Genomic DNA, 11,226 nt, shown 5'->3' with positions numbered 1-11,226 from the left:
GAGCCAAGTGCCAAACATAGCGGGGTTTCTGTAAGTTTTTACACTATAATCCCTCTAAGTGCGCTTATTTCGCTGGGTTTTGTACATCTGTGTTTCTAGGATAGCTTTGTGGGCAGAGTCGTTCGTGACCATAAAGAATTCCTTTAATTGTTCCACGGTTAACTGTTAAAAAGGTCTATTTTGCTTGGAGTCTACAGTCCGTGTAATGGCGAAAACAAAGTTTTCAGAGGCAGGGAGTGAGCCTGCCGCCGGTCTCGAAGCTGAGGTGTTTGGTCAGCAGTTCTGTTTCGTTCTATGCTAAAACATCTCTGAAATCCACGCTTCCGAGCCGCCCAAAGGGTTAAGTAGCTGTAAAAGACGCCGAAGGTCGCATTCGAATGTCTGCAGCCTCCGCCCACTGCCGCTCCACCCTCCCTTTGCCGGTTATCCGGCCCTCGTTATAGTTTCTGAATTGTAAAGACCCCCACGGCTGCACAGTCATCTGTTCCAGTTCGACACTGCTGTCCATGAGCTCAGAGCCTCGCGGTCCCACAAGTGCGAGAAGGTCTCTTGACAGCAGCAGTTCAGAAGAGAGGGGGAAGATCTCACAGCGACTGCGAATTGTCGAGCTGTTCCGCACTTGAGGAGGGAGCAAGAGAGAGATATAAAGAGAGAGAGAGAGAGGAGAGAGAAATAGAAACAGGGCAGAGTGCAGGGGGAGAGAGAGAGAAAGAAAACGCTCGAGTCGAAGTCGGGACCATCATATTTATTGAGCCAACTCTCGTCTCCCAAGATATCAAGCAACTTCCCCGAGACTTCTCGCAAGAACCTGAAGAATTTACGGCATATACGAAACTTCAGATAAACTTTGATTTTATTTATTAAATTTTGTATCTCTCTCCAGCCCAGACCCTTTGCCGGTGTTTGAAGATGTCATTTTACCTGCTCGGTGGATTTTTCCTGCTGTTCGGTGCACTTTGGGCGCGGGCTTCGCCCACCTTACCTGTCGAGGACGCACGAGTGCCCGACTGTCCGAGCTGCTCGGTGCCCCGGCTGCAGCCGCACTCGACCGGCGCTGACAATCAGCTGGTGGAGGCCGTGAAGAGGCACATACTGAATATGCTGCATCTCAAGAGCAGGCCGAATATCACGCAGCCGGTCCCCAAAGCTGCACTTTTAAGCGCCCTGAAGAGACTGCACGTTGGGCGGGTACGAGAGGACGGCCGGGTGGAGATAGAGGAGAATCCCTCCAGCCAGTCAGTGAACGAACCCGAACAGGCTTCGGAGGTCATCAGCTTCGCTGAAGCAGGTTAGATCCATGGCGTTCACGGCGCGTTTTTTATTCAGATTTAAGGGAAAACGATTGCAATTGAATGGGAAGAATCGCTGAGCCGGGGAGGTAGTGAAGTGTGTGTATGTGGCACAGATAATCATCTGTTAAAAAAAGGCAGTTAAAACTCGGAAGCTGAAGCCCATTGGGTATACACGAGAGATTCTGCAGATGCCGGAAATCCAGAGCAACACACACACGCACAAAATGCTGGAGGAACTCAGCAGGTCAGGCAGCATCTATGGAGAGGGATAAACAATCGACTGTTTGGAGCCGCGACCGTTCATCGGGGTTCCGTCTCGGCGCCAAACGTCAGCTATGTGTTCCTCTCCGGAGATGCTGCCAGACCTCCTGAGGTCCTCCAGCATGTTGCGGTTTCGGGTGGCGAGGGGAAGCAAACGGCCGGGAGGGTGCACAGATGGGTCAAGCAGGAAGAGTCTAACTTTCGAATAGCTTTTCCCCGAGTGGCTGACAGCTTCCACGGGCGGGGCTGCTCAGTCACCTGGAGAGCATACAGCTAAGACTGCACCTGGACCCAGGGCGGAATGTGAGTGAAACCAATCTGTTTCCAACAAAGCTGACTCCTATACGTACCGTGGATCAATGGTAACACAAATGCGTCTGATTGGCCAGGGGTGACTGTGGAGCTAAATATATCGGGTACATTTAAAAAACTTAGACAGGCACGTGGATGAATAGAAAAGTGTAGGGTTATGTAGGAGGAACGGGGTAGTTTGATACGAGCATAAGACATAGGAAGAGTTCGGCCCTTCGAGCTTGCTCCGCATTCCAAAGCGACGCGCACAAAGTGCTGGAAGAACTCAGCAGGTCAGGCAGCATCTGTGGAAAAGAGTAAACCGCCGGCATTTCGGGTCGAGGCACTTATTCAGTCCGGAAGAAGGGTGTCAGCCCGAAACTTCGACTGTTTACTGTTTTCCACAGATGCTGCCTGACCCGCTGAGTTCCTCCAGCATTTGTGTGTGTGTGTGTGTGTTGTTTCGGATTTCCAGCATCTGCAGACTTTCTCGTGTTTGCTCCGTATTCCGTCATGGCTCAACCCCATTCTTCTGCCTTCTCCCCATACCCTTTGCCACCCTTACTAATCAACAACCTCAGCTTTAAAATACCCAAATGACTTGTTCTCCACGGCCGTCTGCGGCAGTGAACTCCACATTCCGGCTGAAGAAATCCCTCTTTATCTCTGTGCCAAAGGGACGCCCCTCTATCGTGAGGCTGTGCCCGCTGGTCCTAGACTGCCCTACTATAGGAAACATCCTCTCCACGTCCACTCTATCTGGGCCTGTCAGGTTTCATTGTAGACTTCGTCTTAGAGCGGGCCAGCACAACATCGTTGGTCGAAGGGCCTGTAGTGTGCCGTAATGTTCTGGGTTCTATGTTTAATGATTGCCTCTGTCTAACTGGTTGATGTCGTGCGCCCCTCCCATACCCCCATCCCCCTTCAACCGTCCCTTCTGGTCTACAGGTCCGTCTCCAGACGTTTTGCACTTTCACATTGCCAAGGAGGAGGATAGCGAGCTGTCTCTGGTGGACCAAGCCAATGTCTGGCTGTACCTGAAGCTCTCAAACAAGTCTAGCCGAAGCAGAAATAAGGTGACCATTCGGCTGTACCGAGGTAACGACAGCTTCCCCTTCGTCGAGAAGCAGGTGGATGTCAAAGTCAGCGGCTGGCACACGCTGCCGGTGTCGAGGGCGGTGCAGGAGACGCTGAGCACGCCGGAGAGGTCCCTGCTCCTGAGGGTTGCCTGCGCGCAGTGCAGGGAAGCCGGTGCCTCCCCCGTGCTGCTGGAGGCAGCGGGGAAGGACGAGTCGTTCCGCCCCTTCCTGATGCTTCTGCTGCGGGAATCGGACGCTCACACGCACCGGATCCGCAAACGGGGGCTGGAGTGCGAAGGGAAGTCCAACATCTGCTGCAGGAAGCGTTTCTTTGTGAACTTCCGAGACATCGGCTGGAGCGACTGGATCATAGCGCCTTCCGGCTACTATGGGAACTACTGCGAGGGAGAGTGCCCGAGCCACATCGCCGGCACCTCGGGCTCGTCTCTTTCCTTCCACTCGGCCGTCATCAATCACTACAGGATCAGGGGCTACAGCCCCTTTAACAACATCAAATCCTGTTGTGTCCCTACCAAACTCAGGGCAATGTCCATGCTCTATTACGATGACGGACATAACATTGTGAAAAAGGACATTCAAAACATGATCGTGGAGGAATGCGGCTGTTCGTAAACCCTGAGAGATCCTCACACCCCGCACCCTCAAACACACACACACACAAACACACACACACTGTTCGTAAACCCTTAGAGAACCCCACACCCCGCACCCTCAGAGAGGGGGTCCTATACAAGCTTCAGCACGCGCACACACACACACAAACACACACACACACATACACACAGGCACAGACAGACAGACGGACACACACACACACACACACACACAAGCATACAGACGGAAGAAACAGTCACTTGCTACACTCTCTAGATTTAGGACGTAACTCTTGCGTGGAACCTCCCCGGAGCCTTAAGTTCAGCTCAGACCTTTAAAGATACTGCCTGGCCTGTTGAGTTCTTCCAGCATTGTGCGTGTGTGATGCTCAGACTTTTAAACACACAAGCTTCTGCAGGTGCTGGAGATCCGGAGTAACAAACACACACACACACACACAAAATCCTGGAGGAACTCAGCAGATCAAGGAGCGTCTATGGAGGGGGGAAAACTGCTGACGTTTCGGGCCAAAACCCTTCATCGAACCCTTCAGCCGAAACGTCCAGTCAGATTTCTAAGCCCACGGAAAGGTTCCACGTGGCCACCGGCTTACACACACACACACACACACACACACACACACACACACACACACACACACACACACACACACACACACACAGAGTAGCTTTCCTTGCATTTTTTTTTACCGTGACATCCAATGGCACTTTCCCCAGACAAAAATGCACACGATCCTTTCGTTGTGAACACGGGGTCGAGAGTTTTTACCACGGAGGTGCACTGCCTTTTGTTTGCAAAACTGCCTACACACGTGTAAGATGCCTAAGTCCAGAACTATGCAATCTTTTAAAAAATGGTCATGGATGGTTTACGTGAAAGGAGACGCTTGTTTCCACTGGAAGTTATCATTATTGAGGGAAACTTGAAAGGAACGCGTTCTCCCCGCTTGTGGGCCAAACATTTTTTTTAAACTTTGTGACTACGATTTGCACTAAAACGACATTTTCTTGTCTAACCGTATTTATACAGACGAGTTTGAAAGAACAGGGGACTGCACTCCAGTTAACTAGAGTTTCTGTGAAATTCTGTATCGGCGGATGAACATATACCAAAGAGATTTGTGTAAATGTTATTGTGATTTGTACAAGGATAATATTTTTTAAAAATCTAAAAAAAAGGTATATACACACACAGCACCTGTAGACGAACAAGGCTCCGGTATCAGGGTTTGGATGAAACACTCAATACGTTTGATCCATCGGCACGTAGACATCTGGATGTCTGGGCGCTCCTAACATCTGACTAGCAGACCCCCAGGTGTAGTTTGCACACTGAAAGCGATTAGCAAAAAGCACTTCCCGCAGTCAGCGCTTATTCTTATCTAAGAACATTGAATCAGCGTATTTGAGAAAGAAAAGAAATCCGAACTTTAGCTTAAAAATAGTAGGCATATTTTTATAACGACGTCGCCTTAGGGCGATCAAGAAGTATTAAATAAACATATTGTTTTAATGTTTCACGTGAAATATTGCGAAGGTCATTCACCATAATCTGCCCGTTTAACCAGGCGAAAGACGCACGATTTCCTGTCTTCGGGGTACGTGGTAGCGTAGTGGTTAGCGTAACACCATTACAGCGCCAGGAGCCCGGGTTCAATTCCCACCGCTGGCTGTAAGGAGTTTGTACGTTTCCCCCCGTGACCACGTGGGTTTCCTCCGGGTGCCTCGGTGTCCTCCCACAGTCCAAGGCTCACATGGGTGTAATTGGGCTCGTTGGCCCGGAATGCCTGTTACTATGGCGTATCTCTAAGGAAATCTTTCCCGGAACCCAGTTAATCTGTAGAGTTCAAATTATTTATTTAATGATGCCAGCATATCAGGCTTTAAAGAAATTCTTTGCCATTCTTCCCGACTTGTTTTCAGTGCTGATTTCCCATGTCACCAAACACCGCCTGTTCTCTCGGGGCTCTGCCGCGGGCTGACGGCGAGGGCTCCTCGCATCAGAAACTCGAGGGTCGGGTGGTCTCAGTGGCAGGAAGGTGGGTTATTGCCAACGACTGAATGGGGCCAGACTGAAGTCCAATTTGTGAAGATTATACATTCGGGAATACCCTCCAACGCTGGCAGCGTGTTACAGCCGCATCTTTTCATGACACCTGGGCCGTGAGAGTAGAGATTCCATGTAGCTTTTCCGACTCGCTGCTGAAATGTCCCCTTGTCAGTAGAAATCAAGCCTACAGCGTTAAGCACCAAAAAAAATCTCTATGTTTTTTTTAAAATTGTGGACTAGATGTATTTTACACATCACTGTACAGTGCGAGATTGTGTACATATATGATTTCAATCTGCGAACTTGTTATTGCCTTAATAAGTTTTATTGTTGGTCTGGGCAAGTGTGTGTGTGTGTGTGTGTGTGTGTGTGTGTGCGTGTTTTTAATTGGAATTAGACCATAAGACATAGCAGGCCATTTGGCCCATCGAGTCTCCTCCGCCATTCCGTTGTGGCTGACTTACTCTCCCTCCCATTCCCCCACTTTCTCCCCGTAACCTTTAAGGCTCTGACTAATCAATAACCTATCAACCTTCATTTTAAATATTTCCAGTTACATGGCCTCCGCAGACGAAGCAAATCTGAACCGATTGGATAGATCATGAATGGAAATGGTGTACAAGGCCTGTCGCACCCTTTTCACGTGGCTAGCAAGTTGTTTTCATTCAGGTTCAGTATACATTCGGGTGTTTATTGAAATTCGCCTTTGCCACCCTTGAAGTCCGCGCATTCTAGTTCATAACCAGCAACAAATACAACGATAAAGCCCCACCCCAACGCATATCCTCTCAACGGGTATTTGTCATCATTACATCATTACGTACTGTGTCATGATGACATAATTTATATTTGTCATCTACTCACAGCTGCCAGTGGGCTAGTTGGAATCGCTACACTTAATCTGGATTGTGTCTAGTCTCACCGAGGGCACAGATAGTTACAGAAAAATGGAGGGCAAAGTAGGAGGGAAGAATTAGATTGATCTTCCAGTGGGTTAAAATGTTGGCACAACTTTGCGAGATGATGAGGCTGTACTGTGCCGTACTGTTCTGTGTTCTAACACAACGATGCTTGAGGAACTCAGTAAGTCAGATTGGGACCCAGAACTTTCATCGGTATTTGGAAAGGAAGGGGGCAGAAGCCGGAATAAGAGGTGTCCTCTCCTAACGGATTACTGCTTGGCCAGCCCTTCATCTCACCCACCTATCGCCTACTTCATACCACTCCCCCTTCACCCAGTCACCTTCCCCCTCTCCTTGTCTCATCTATCTCCTGCCAGCTTCTACTCCTCTCCCTCCACCTTATTCTGGCTTCTTCCCCACTTCCTTTCCAGTCCTGGTGAAGGGTCTCGAACTGAAATGTTGACTGTTCATTCCCCCCCCCCCCCCCATAGATGTGGCCTGACCTGTTCAGTTCCTCCAGCATCTTAGGTATGTTGCTCTGGATTTCCAGTATCTGCAGCCCCTCCTGTGTTTTGTGCACATTATCTTTGGCCAAGGTTGTGACTACTGTATGGAAAGTGGGCTTGGGTGCCTTTCAGAGAAGCAGATATCTTCTCTGACAAAGGCTGATTCTTCAGTACAGGCAGACTATTGCAGGAGGGAGGTGGTGTAGTTGGAATGCCAAAATGAAGTCCATTTGGTGAGAGTGTGGAAGATTCCAAAGCTTAACTAATTCAGGCAAGTAATCTCAAAAATCCTATCAATACTTAACAACCTGAATAGAAAAATGGAAACACGAGGAAATCTGCAGATGAAAGGAATAAATTGTGGTATCCTGCTGTGTAAATGGGTTGGGATGATCTTTTGTCGTATCACCAGTGACCTCATTTCCCAATTCCAACGTGTGGGATATTCATGGAAGGTGTCGCAAAACTGCAAACATTCATTTAGACCTAAGACTTAGGAGCAGAATTGGCCCATTCAGCCATTGTGTCTGCTTCATCTTTCCATCATGGCTTATTGATTATCCCTCTCAACCCCATTCTCCAACCTTCTCCCTAATCCCCGATTAACCAAGAACCTATCAGACTTTGCCCAGTGACTCGGCCTCAACAGCTATCTGTGGCAATGAATTCCACAGATCCAGCACCTTCTGGCTGAAGAAATCCCTCTTCATCTCTGTTTTGAAGGGTCACCCTATTCTGAGGCTGTGCTGTCTGATCCTAGACCCTCCTCCCCCCGCCACTATAGGAAACATCCCCTCCACAAAGAATTTTAAAATGTAGGTTGTGCTGAGGTTCATATGAAAGGGAGAGAGGTTTGCAAAGAGAAGTCCCAGGCTCTGGGTCTCGCCTGTTGAAGCTGTGGAAAAGAGAACTGGGAGCTCAGCTCTCTCAGGGTTGTGTTGCCAAAGGTTACAGAGAAAAAGATGCTCAAGGCTGCGAGGTGATGTGTGAAATATGAAAAGAATTTGCAAATCAAAACTTTGCTTTGATCATGCGGAGATCACATTAGCTTTCCTAAATGTCATTGCAGTGTCACTCAACTAATCTATTTGCAGATTATATGGCCACAGAATTTATCCCAGTAATTCTGTGGCCAGTAAACAAATCTTCCTGTCAGCATCAAATTCTGACACATTTTTGACTGAGAGACAGAACTATGAAGATTATAGACCATTATACAGATTGTGTTATCAGAAGAATGAGGGGGATCCCATTGGAACCAATTGAATGGTAAAAGACCACAATAGAGTGGATGTGGAGAGGATGTTTCCTGTGGTGGGGGAGTCTAAGACCAGAGGACACAGCCTCAGAATAGAGGGATGTACTTTTAGAATAGAGATGAGAAGGAATTTCTTTAACCAGAGAGTGCTGAATCTGTGGATTTCATTGCCACAGGCAGCTGTGGAATTCAAAGTCATTGGGTATATTTAATGCAGAGTTTGATAGAATCTTGATTTGTCAGGGCATGAAGGGAAACGGGAGAAGGCAGGAGATTGGGCTGAGGGGAAATTGGATTAGCCATGATGAAAAGGCAAAACAGACTTGATGGGCCAAATGGCCTAATTCTGCTCCTATGTCTTATGATCTTATGGTGTTATCATGGGGCAGGCATGATATACATATATAATTTTATTGTGAAGGACTGCAGTTTTAGTGACCTTTAATTATTTTCCGATAAGTCTATGCAGTTTTAAAAAGTCATAACTTTCCTGGTAAAATTGCAATGTTACATCTTTTTCACAACAAAAACCTAAATGCTGCATCTTCTAATACTCCAGCGAGTGAAGCGTGAGTTCCTGTTTACCTGAGTGTCTAACTGCAACTTTTTGCTCTTCTGAAAATGCATGTTTAATTTGAAAAGCAGATAGAACTGACAGTAAATGTTTTTGTTTTATTTTGATTTGACTTGCACCTTATCTAGACCAACAATCCCAAATTGTCTTTCCTATTTTGTTCATCTGCAACTTAATGCTTCAAAACAATGTTCGGTAGGCTAATATGATTTCAAAAGTAAAATTAATTTATGGACTTGTGTAAACAGTATAATTTGATCATTTGATATTTATTGTACATCAGTAAATAAATGTTTATTTTTAAGTTGCATAAGGGATATTACCATATGTTGCAAAATAATGGATGCTGTTTATGGAATAAAGTTATCAGCATTGAAAAACTGGCTTAAGTATTTTCTCAGTGAAACCAGTATGCTTCAACACCTATTAATAAACAAACGTAGAGCTAAATCAGATGTAATGATACTAATTGAATAATTAAGTTGGATCTTTGTAATAGGTTTTCTTCCAAATAGAAGTCCCTTCAATTTCATTGTGTTTACATGGTTGGACCTGATTCACTTAACCCTCTGGGATGGGACATGTTTCAAGCCTGTGGACATTGCATTCATAAGATCATAAGACATCGGAGCAGATCTAGGCCATTCGTCCCATTGAGATTGCTCTGTCATTCAATCATGGCTTATTTATTACACCTGTCAACCCTGCTCTCCTGTCTTCCCCCTGTAGCCTGTAATGGCCTTACTACTCAAAGAACCTATCAACTTCCACTTTAAATATATCCAATGACTTGGTCTCCACTGCCATCTATGGCAATGAATTCCACAGGTTTTCTCCCCTCTGGCTAAAGAAATTCCTCCTCATCTTTGTAAAATGATGTCTTTCTATTCTGAGGCTGTGCCCTCTGGTCCTAGACTCCTCCAGTCTGAAGAGGGAAGTTCCTCTCCACTCCACTCTGTCTAGGCCTTTCAATATTCGATTCCACCCCCACCCCAACTCATTCTTTTTAAACTCCAGTGAGTACAGGCCCAGAGCCATGAAATGCTCTTCATACATTAACCCTTTCATTCTTGGGCTTGTTCTCATGAGCTTCCTGTGGACCACCTCCAATGCCAGCGCATCCTTCCTTGGACAAGGGGCCCAGAAGCATAGAGCCACAATACCGAGGGAGCAAGCTCTTCAATGAGCTGCTTATCTGCTCAAAGTTGGGGCTTAGGACAACATTTATCCATAATACAAAAGCAATTAAACTAATTAAATGGCCATTATATTGTTCTTGAGGTATATTACCATAAGAAAATTGGCTGCTCTCCTTCTTCTTTACAGTAGTGAAGCAAAGTATATGATAAATAAAGTAGTTTTGAATTGCTTAAGAAAGACACCACATCCGTTCACCACATTACTTGAACACACACAAAAAAAATGCTTTTTGAGGATTGCAAATGGAGGCTATGTAGGCCAGTACTCAGTATCATCAGAAAATCAAAATCAAAGTTTAACGTTCAAAGAAAAACAAATTTATTATCAGAGTACATGTATGTCACCATGTCCTGTCCTGACATTCATTTTCTTGCAGGCATTTGCAGTAAAAAAGAAATACAGTAGAATCAATGTAAAAGAATTAGGTTTAATATCACTGACATATGTCATGAAATTTGTATTTTTTTGACAGCATTACAGTCACAGGCATAAAAGTTATCATAAGCTATAAAATAAATTTTAAAAAAGCAAAAATGTATTAATGAGGCAGTGTTCATAGGTTAAACAGAAGAGATTCTGCAGATGTTGGAATCATGCCAAAAAAACTGAAGGAACTCAACAGGGCAAGAGGCATCTCTAGAGGGGAATAAACAGTCGAGGCTTTGGGCTGAGACCCTTCATCAGTACTGGAAAGGAAGGGGCAAACACTGGAGTATGAAGTTGGGGAGAGGGCGGTGAGGGGAAGGAGTACAAACTAGCAGGTGATAGGTGAGACCAGGTGAGGGTGAAGATGGGTGGGTAGGGGGAGGAGGATGAAATAAGAAGCTGGGAGATGATAGGGTGGAAGATGTATGTGAGGACATTCCTTTTGAAGTCTACATTTAGGAGAATGAAGACTGTTCTCTACAGTTAAACTATGAGGTCAGACTACATAAAGCTAGGGATGTGGTGCCAGGGATCATTTGACTGAAGTTTCCAGAGTCTGAAAGGGCACTTGGAGGAATAGTGAAGGAAACAGTTCCTGTTTGTCAGGATGAATAGAACTAGATGTTATACGTAGGCGAAAAAGGCAAGTTGGGAATCTGTTTTTTGAAAGTTTGGCACTAAGCACTGCCAGGTCCTCATTAGTGAAAGGCTCACCCTGAAACTTGAATAACTGTTGACTATCCTCATGTTGT

General features: G+C 46.1%; 1 protein-coding gene across 1 annotated transcript; it reads left to right on the top strand.

The window, feature by feature from the left end:
- The first annotated feature begins 219 nt into the window (after nt 1–219).
- On the top strand, nt 220–9,194 carry LOC140194911 (inhibin beta A chain-like). Its single transcript, XM_072252287.1, has 2 exons — nt 220–1,288; nt 2,793–9,194. Exons 1-2 carry the CDS (start codon nt 910–912, stop codon nt 3,554–3,556), a joined length of 1,143 nt encoding a protein of 380 aa, XP_072108388.1. The 5' UTR covers nt 220–909; the 3' UTR covers nt 3,557–9,194.
- Nucleotides 9,195–11,226: the final 2,032 nt, after the last annotated feature.

This window comes from Mobula birostris, chromosome 1 (assembly GCF_030028105.1).
Source record: "Mobula birostris isolate sMobBir1 chromosome 1, sMobBir1.hap1, whole genome shotgun sequence".
NCBI classification, from domain to species: Eukaryota; Metazoa; Chordata; class Chondrichthyes; order Myliobatiformes; family Myliobatidae; genus Mobula; species Mobula birostris.
This window is presented reverse-complemented; position numbering and strand designations above follow the sequence as displayed.